Source organism: Sander lucioperca, chromosome 9, assembly GCF_008315115.2.
Source record: "Sander lucioperca isolate FBNREF2018 chromosome 9, SLUC_FBN_1.2, whole genome shotgun sequence".
NCBI classification, from domain to species: Eukaryota; Metazoa; Chordata; class Actinopteri; order Perciformes; family Percidae; genus Sander; species Sander lucioperca.
Window position 1 is genome coordinate 36,461,649 of NC_050181.1, and position 8,873 is coordinate 36,470,521.

At 39.9% G+C, this 8,873-nt stretch overlaps 1 protein-coding gene across 1 annotated transcript; it reads left to right on the forward strand.

Annotated features, from left to right (window-relative positions):
- On the forward strand, positions 1 to 7,496 carry metap1d (methionyl aminopeptidase type 1D (mitochondrial)). Its single transcript, XM_031281316.2, has 10 exons — positions 1 to 96; positions 1,471 to 1,631; positions 1,799 to 1,948; positions 2,373 to 2,521; positions 4,021 to 4,063; positions 4,174 to 4,337; positions 4,482 to 4,579; positions 5,593 to 5,640; positions 5,726 to 5,804; positions 6,687 to 7,496. Exons 1-10 carry the CDS (start codon positions 57 to 59, stop codon positions 6,769 to 6,771), a joined length of 1,017 nt encoding a protein of 338 aa, XP_031137176.1. The 5' UTR covers positions 1 to 56; the 3' UTR covers positions 6,772 to 7,496.
- Positions 7,497 to 8,873: the final 1,377 nt, after the last annotated feature.

Below are 8,873 nucleotides of genomic sequence, written 5' to 3' on the forward strand. Positions count from 1 at the left end.
GACGTCATTCATCACGTGACTTCCAATACACACCACGTGACCACCAATAAAACTCCATGGCGGCGCACTGTTCTGTAGGACTTGCAACAAGATCAGGTACTGAGCTACGAACACTGTCCAAACGCTCCACACTCAGATAGACTGCGAGCATTAGCGTGTTCACGTAACGCAAACCAAATACATAAAACATGACGGCAGCTCTGACATTTTGTAAGTAAAGGGGCGGTGTTTTCCCGACCGCTGTTAGCTTGCTAGGTATAGCTTACTAATGTAACGTGAAGCTAACCTGTGTACACTGGGGCTGCGCTTATTGACTGATTCCACATCCAACAGTGGCAGAATATTAGAAACACCTCTGAATAGCATGCTGTCCAGTGCAACACCACCGCTAACTATGACCTCAGTGCTAAAACATAGGCATCATAAGACTATGGCAAAACAGTTGTCATTAGGCTGTACAACACACTGAGTGTGCGTTGCATATGATTTCACCCCCACTCTGTGGCCTCCAAGTTCCCAGTGCACACACAGCAGACTGGACATTGCAGCTTCACTAACCAGCACTGCTATGCTGGAATAATAAACACTGACCCCAGGTCTTTGTAATTAATACAAGTCATAAGAGTAGATTTTAGTGTGTGCAAGGTCTTATGCATTAACAAACATAGCAAAACTAATTTAAATAGAAATACTGGTGCACTGACTACAACATTTGTTATGTGTGCAAGTTTGTTGTGTGGCAAAGATATGTCATAAACTGCTCAATATTATCTTCAGTAGTCGAAAACAGTACAGTAAATAAGTACAATAAAAAAATGAAACAAAGCAGCTTGTGGTCTTCATGTAATGCCTGTGGCCCTTAGTTAGTGACATATATTACATATATATCATTTTGTGCTTTTATTGGATGGTGTAGAAATATTTAATTAACAAAATGTGTGTATTGTGCTTGTTGCAAAAGAGCTGTGTTAGTCATTGAGGAAGTGGTTAAAAGTACTCCGGGTGACCACTGATGCACAGAAAGTTAAGCTTAAGTCATAAAAATAGTTTAGGCCTTTTATGGCATAAAAGTGCATTGTTTAAAGGTTACGAGAACAGACAAGGACGTTGCACCACACAGAGGCCCGACCTTGATGTGTGTCTTTGTGAAGATAACAGCATCCCAGGTTCTTAAATTGCATCCCCTGTTCCTCCACTTGCTTGCGAGGAGAGAGGAAATGTGTTTTTGGAGGGATGAGACGTCCTTTCCTCTGAAGCGTCACGTAAATTTGTCAGCTGTATGGGCGGAGTTAGGCTGCTCTCGTGTATTCTCTGTGATCCCTCCTCACACATTGTCATTGCTCAATTGACTTAAAGGAGAGCACTGGTGACAGCCTCATAAGAATTGCCTTTCTACCAATGATTCTTCGCAGAAAAGCTCTGTAAAAGAGAACGCTTTCTCCTTCATTGTGTTGCTTTCCTTTTCTCTAGGACTGGGTGGTTTCCTGCGAAGAGTTTGTTTTTTAAGAAGCTGTGGCCCCCCCACAGCCGTACTGTGTCAGCAACATCGCCGCTTCTTTTGGAGGAAGTGGAAAAGTTGTCACAGTGTAGTTCGCCCAGCTACTGTTAGACCTGCTTATGCAGTACCCAAGGTACAGTGCCTCATGTGTTTCTAGCCTTTCTCAGGCTCCCCCTACTGAACATAATTTGATACTGTAGCTTGGTCTCTATCTCTAAATTATTAATCCGATTTTATATGAAGCCTTGGGACAACAATATGACCCACCCTTTGTATCCTGTCTCTCCTCCCTGACTGTAGCACATTGTGCGGCCTGACTATGTAGGCAACTGGCTGATCCCAGAATGGCCAGACTACATAGAGATCAAAGACCAAGAGCAGATCCAAGGCCTTGCCAGAGCATGTCAGCTAGCCAGACATGTACTGCTACTAGCTGGACGCAGTCTGAAGGTGAGCACCTAATCAGTACAAGTAGGGGCTGGGCTGGACTAGATATTGTCTTAGATTTTGGATATCGTAATATGTCATAAGTGTTGTCTTTTCCTGGTTTTAAAGGCTGCATTATAGTAAAGTGATGTAATTTTCCGAACTCACCAGACCTCACCTGTTCTAGCTGTTCTATTGTTTGCCTTTACCTACTTAGTCATTATGTCCACATTATTGATGATTATTTATCACAAATTTCATTGTGTAAATATTTTGTAAAAGCACCAATTGACATTCCTACAATATTGTCGCAATATCGATATCAAGGTATTTGGTCAAAAATACAGTGATATTTTCTTCATATCGCCCATTCCTATTTACAAGCTTGTTCATACAGTATTTATATGTTATCAAAAACAACTTAACACTTTTGATATGTGACTTCCAGGTAGGTATGACGACAGATGAAATAGATTTTATCGTGCACCAGGAGACAATCAAGCACAATGCATACCCATCCCCTCTCAGATATGGGGGTTTCCCCAAGTCAGTCTGTACATCTGTGAACAATGTGGTCTGCCATGGCATACCTGACAGGTAAATGGGCAGAACATTCACTCATTATTTAGATTTATTTTTTATTTTATTATTATAATTTTTTTTTATAGGGACCATGTATATTTATGAACATTGTATAAAAAACACCATTTATGCCAGAATTAGTAAAAATTAGTGCTGTCAAACGATTAAAATATTTAATCGCGATTCATCGCATTAATGTCATAGTTATCTCGCAATTAATCACACATTTTTTACCTATTCTAAATGTCCATTGATTTCTTTTTGTCCAATTATTTTTTCTCATTTTAATGCTCTTATGAACTTATTTTTCTAACAATTATCATTCTTATTTGGTCTTGTCAATGGAACCATTTGGCAACTTTTCAAAAGTAAACTTTCCATTCAGAATCTTACTGGCATCCATTTCGGCGTCTTGCGCTCGCCATCCACTCAAAACGTAACGTTAGCCTACTACTCTTTGGCCGGCTCACAAGCCCAAACAAGTGTGTTTGGCGTGCCTGTTGTTTTGTTTCCGGTCTAGCTAGATCCAGTGTGGTGTTGTAGTTTTTCTAATGTTACTAGTTGCTGCAACAGCATGTGAAAAAAAACAAAGTTTGCTAGGCCAAAAAGAACGTTAATCTCGCGATAAAAAAAATTGAAAAAAATGGGTTTCCGTTAACGCCTTTAATAACGCGTTTAACTGACAGCACTAGTAAAAAGAACTACTTTTCATCTGCAGTCCCTAGGCAGGTGACATAGGACTAACATAGAGACAGCCAGCAGTCATACAGCACTCATTCACTATAAATGAAAAGGTACACATAATGGTGACATACACATTGACAAAAACAAACAAACAAAACAAAAATACATGGTGACAAAGACATTATCCATCCACTTCTATACTGCATTCAATTTAATTAATTTAATTAATTTAGATGAGGGGTGTCTGAACTTTTCATGCCACGGGCTGAATGGAGAAAAAAGTTTTGTCCTGAGCCACGAGCCTCTTCATTTGAGAGACTACCACAGCTACTGAGTTTTAAGCACTTTTTGCTGTACACAACTGCATTTGAATACAGTAAGATGTTCTAATGAAACCCTTTATTTAGATAAAACATTTTTTTTTTTTACTGTACTGTTGTTAAAATGTTTAATATAATGGTATGTCATTTTTCTCTTTACATTTGTTTCCTTCCAAAATGAGACTCTACATATGGGAAAATAAAACGTGCTGCTGAGAAACTTATTTTTATCTCAAAAGTAAAACACACTAACCACATTCAAATGAATCATGGCAACTTAAATCTTTAAATGTTGGACATTTTTTATAGAAAGTTTGGATGATGAACTTGGTTGAGGAAGTTTAGAAATTGTTTTCTTATCATCCAAAACAGCCATATCATTTTGGAGAAACAATATGGCTTCTTAGATAAATCTAATAAACACAATACAGATTGTGTTTGTATGCACCATTCAGTTGTTGCCATATACCGATATGGGATAATTTACTTAATTCAATTTTTGTCCTGCAGCCGGCAACTTCAGGACGGAGATATCATCAACGTTGATGTCACTGTGAGTTGATGCCTTGACAGACACGCAAACAAACTCAAAGACATCACTGCAAACGCTAACCAGTCAGAACAACACTGCTCCTCACACTGACGTCTGCCTATTCGTGATAGGTGTATTTGGATGGTTACCATGGTGACACCTCAGAGACCTTCTTGATTGGCCAGGTGGATGAGGTTGGGCAGCGATTGGTGGAAGCAGCCAGGCGCTGCCGAGATGAGGCCATCGCTGCCTGCAAGCCGGGTGCACCGCTCTGTGTAATAGGAAACACTATCAGGTACACACACACACACACACACACACACACAGTCACACTAAATATACACACAATGTACTGTATACTCATTAAAACACATGCGTACTATGTAATCACATTCACTGTTTCTAAAATGCCAACTGATATTTTGTGTTCCTCTTGCAGTGAAGTTGCTCACGCCAGTGGCTTCCAAGTGTGTCCCTATTTCATTGGACATGGGATAGGTTCCTACTTTCACTGCCATCCTGAAATCTGGCATCATGGTAAGTTTGCGTCTGTGGTCAGCAGAGACTTCAACAGGAGTTTGTGTGCATGCATACTATGCGTTTGTCAATGCTTTCTGTGGAATTGTACGGGTTCCTTGTAATCAAGTATAGGCCGTCTGGACATTGTATATAGCGTACTGTAATAGTCATTCTACTGTTAATCTCATTCAACTCTGGGATATTGATAGCTTAGATAGCAGTTGACTTTTAGAAGAGACTCTTAAGACTTGTTTAGTTTGGGAGGCAAGCTGTGATTTCACTTGAGCAGCCTGCCAACTTGTCTCTGGTTGTGCTTTGTTGAATATTAGTTGGATGTCAAAGCACTTGCCATGTGTTAAGATTGAGGTGCTTTGTTGTAAGACCTACCTAGTGAGTACCTACTAGGTGTCCAAGGTTTCTCCCTAAAAGGAAGTTTTCCTCACCACCCAAGATTTCTCCCTAAAAGGGAGTTTTTCCTCGCCACTGTCGCACTAAATGCTTGCTCTTGGGGGAATTACTGGAATTGTTGGGTCTTTGTAAATGATCTGTAAAGTGTCTTGAGATAACTCTTGTTATGATTTGATACTATAAATAAAATTGAATTGAATTGAACCTAGGAGACAGTCAGATTTGTAGATACTTTATGTTAGATATGCCAGTTTTAGGGGTGCTGTTTTACTTGTGTTCTGAAATGATAAGTGAGCTTTTGTTTCTAGGTTCGTTTGTGTAGTTAGTGGTTAAGAGTCCTCTTTTGGTTATATTTGTTTCTTATTTCAAACAGCATCCACAGGCCCTTTTTTCCTGATTTTGTCAATTAATTTAAAACTTATTTCATAAATGAATAACTTTAGTTTTACCAAAAACACCAGGTTTTATGTTGTTTCCCCATCCCCTCAAGAACTCAGTGGTAACACAATTGAAATTGATAACTGAAATAGGGAAAATAAAAAGTAAAACGAAAACCATGCCCATGTTGCCAAAAGGTCTTTTTTATTTAATGAAGAGAATCCTCTCTTACTCTTTATTTTCAGCTAATGACAATGACTTGACCATGGACGAAGGGATGTCTTTCACAATAGGCAAGTTACCATTTTCACTTTCTGTTTACACAATAAGCTGCCACTATGTATGAGCTTGGGACTGACAGTGGCTGTTCATGTGTAGAGCCCATACTGATGGAGGGGTCTGCAGAGTTTAGAATCCTGAAGGACAAGTGGACCGCAGTGTCTGCAGACGATAAAAGGTTTGAAAAATGGTCGAATATCTTTGCTGCGCATTTGGAACACGCCGACTTATTGGGACTTTAGCTTATTCACCGTATCCCCCAGAGTTAGATAAGTCCATACATACCCTTCGCAACACCTGAAAAGCACCGTTGTTACTCTCTGCTCCTCACCACGGGGCTTCTCAGGTGCTGCGAGCAAATCACTCCGCCCAAGTAGCAGTGCTTCGCCTTCTGAGAATATAGTTCCCAGTATGTATACAGTTAGAAGATGGTTGTGTCTCATGTGACCTTGTTATTTGTACACGCTGTGACTATACAAATCACAACATGTAAATAGGAAAATGTTGGCGTTATTTTGTCACGTATTGGGAGCAGTAGGCTAGTTGGAGCCGGTTACCTCCAGGATCTGTGCTAGGCTAGGCTAGCGGTGGGTGTGTCAGACAGAGTTACGACACGCACAGAGATGAGAAGGGTATGTATGGACTTATCTAACTCAGGGGGATACGGTGAATAAGCTAAAGTCCCAATAAGTCGGCGTGTTCCTTTAATGGTTTCCCAGCTGGCATCATTAGAGCACTTAAAAACCCCAAGTAGTTGTTTCTACATTACTGTTTTGTGTGTGAATTTTACCCAAATGAGATACAACGTTGATGCATCTATACTCTAGATGTGCAGGTTAGGACCATTTTTAAACTTTAGAGAGAGTCAGGCTAGCTGTTTCCCCCTGCCTCCAGTGTTAAAGCTAAAATAAGATAATCGCCTCTAAGCTCCATACTTCCACACAGACGAGAGTGGTACAGTATAAGCGAAAGCAAGTAAGTATAGTTCCCCAAATGTTGAGCTATTCCTCTAAATTCTTACATGTATGTATTGCGTTTTCTTAATTTGACATCCGTGCAGGTCGGCTCAGTTTGAACACACGGTGGTCATCACATCTGACGGAGTGGATATTCTCACCAAACTGCCAGAAGAGAGCAATCTGTGACCTGAAGGAAATCTAACTGCTGACCCCCACATCCACTGTTAGAAGTCTCTTTACCTCAAAAAGGATCTAAACTACCTGAGATACCAAAACATTGTTACAAGAACTTGAATGGTGATTCACCGAGACACAAGTGTGCAATTCCTGTGTAAAGTGAAATGGAAATACGTTTTCTTATTTTGCTTATAAATATTAACTAGGGATTACACATACATTGTCTATTGTATATTCAGTTTGACTGAGGTGTTTTTTCACCCTTGATTAAAACATACAGAAAAAAGTGGCTGCTGGTACATCTCAATACTTTAATAATTAAGTAGAGATCTATGCATGCAATGAGTGTTTCTATTGTCATTATAAGAGAGCCCAATCTTCTCAAAAATTCAGTCTGTTCTTTCCCTAACCCATCAGCAGCTGACCATTTCAGCCAGTTTAAAGTTTTTTTTTGAGCGCACACTCAGATTTGTGTGATCCTTTATGACAGCTAGTTAGTTCAATGGGGCCCCACGAAGTTAAATGTAATGTGTGACATTCGAGTGGGACTTAAAAGTTAAATGGGAGCAACACGAGTCGTGCCTCGGCCAGGATTTTAGAAATACTGAGTCATCGCCAGTCCAAATTCCCCTAGCACAACCCCATCCACCTACAGTAACACTTGCCATCAACCAAACACTGTGAAATGATCTCATTATTTCACTTGTATGTATTCATTTCGCTGTTTGATTTTATTTTCTGTAATATTTTTCTCACTTCCATCATTGTCTAAATGTTTCAAAGCTTTCTCACCACTACAAGATATGAAAATGTGTTACAGAATATCAAACCCTTTTTTATTTTCATTTAGTTCAGGGTTTTTGTGCCAAAAAAAATAATCAAATTTTAGATTGTTTTTGTCTAAAATATTGTCTGACTCATCCATACATTTATGAATCATCCATACATTTATGGATTCATATTTATTTATTCATATATATTTATGGAACTTTAGAATACAATCGTCTTTATGTCATTAAACCCCACAAAATTCCCAGAAACATTACAGAGGACGTGACTCCGTGTCCTCAGTAGTAGCTATAGCCTGGGACACGAGCTCAGTGGGAGTGGCGTTCATGTGGTCAGGACATTTTGTGCACCCTTTTTTGTTTTTTGTTTTAAAGATTTTTTTTTTGGCATTTTTAGGACTATTGTTGATAGGACAGCTTGGACTTCTAAGGGGAGAGAGAGGGGGAATGACATGCAGCGAAGGGTCAGAACCAAAACCCGCAGCCGTTGCGTCGAAGACTGAGCCTCTGCATATGGGCGCGTGCTCTACCAGGTGTGCTACCCAGGCGCCCTTTTGTGCACCCTTGGTAGGTGACATACTGTGTCGCCACATATCGCCAGTAGGTGGCAGCACACACTAATACATTGGAAGTTTGAGCATGTAGCAAGCACAGTTTTCTCATCCTCCCTCATGTCACTCCTGATGGACAGTGACACAACACACCACATCAGACCATCTCAAATTTGTGTGTGGCCCATAACGACAAGGGGAAAGCATCTAAACCAAGTATTACTGTAATAATTCATCACTGTTGAATGTCTACCCCTAGGGCCTAAGGCCAACAAGATGAGGGTTTTTCATAGTATCACAAGATGTAGTTGACAGATTGATTCAGCTCCTTTCAAGTTTATGTGCTGAATAATAAAATCTGCACAAACTAGAGGGCAAAACAGCTGCGTTGGGGTTGTAAATTCCACTCACACAGTATCCCTTTGTTCTAGTTTTCCAATTCCTCTCTACTATCCATATCTTTTGTCTACAGGTGGGTTTTATACAGAAAAGAGCATGTGATTAAATATCTCACAAGGTTCATTCTCTCTTTACCTCACCACCTCCCCCTAACCCATTGTACTATTTTTAGGTAACACTCTTGCACATCATCTGTCTCACCAAAGAGCTCCAAATACAGGTTTGTTAACTGGCATAGAAGGTAGATTACAGTGTGCAGTATGAGAGTGATTCAAAGCTTCTCCTACAAACTCGTCAAGTCCTCATCTGTCCATAATGCTTTGTGGAGAAATGCTAATTTGATGCGTCTGTAACTGAGGACAGAGAATTTGGA

What these genes read in the sequence shown, in the direction of transcription:
- metap1d (XM_031281316.2), top strand. Translation starts at nt 57, where the DNA reads ATGGCGGCGCACTGTTCTGTAGGACTTGCAACAAGATCAG. An exon ending in TAGCTGGACGCAGTCTGAAG is followed by an intron (nt 1,949 to 2,372) that starts GTGAGCACCTAA and finishes TGTGACTTCCAG; the next exon opens with GTAGGTATGACGACAGATGA. An exon ending in GTGTCTGCAGACGATAAAAG is followed by an intron (nt 5,805 to 6,686) that starts GTTTGAAAAATG and finishes ACATCCGTGCAG; the next exon opens with GTCGGCTCAGTTTGAACACA.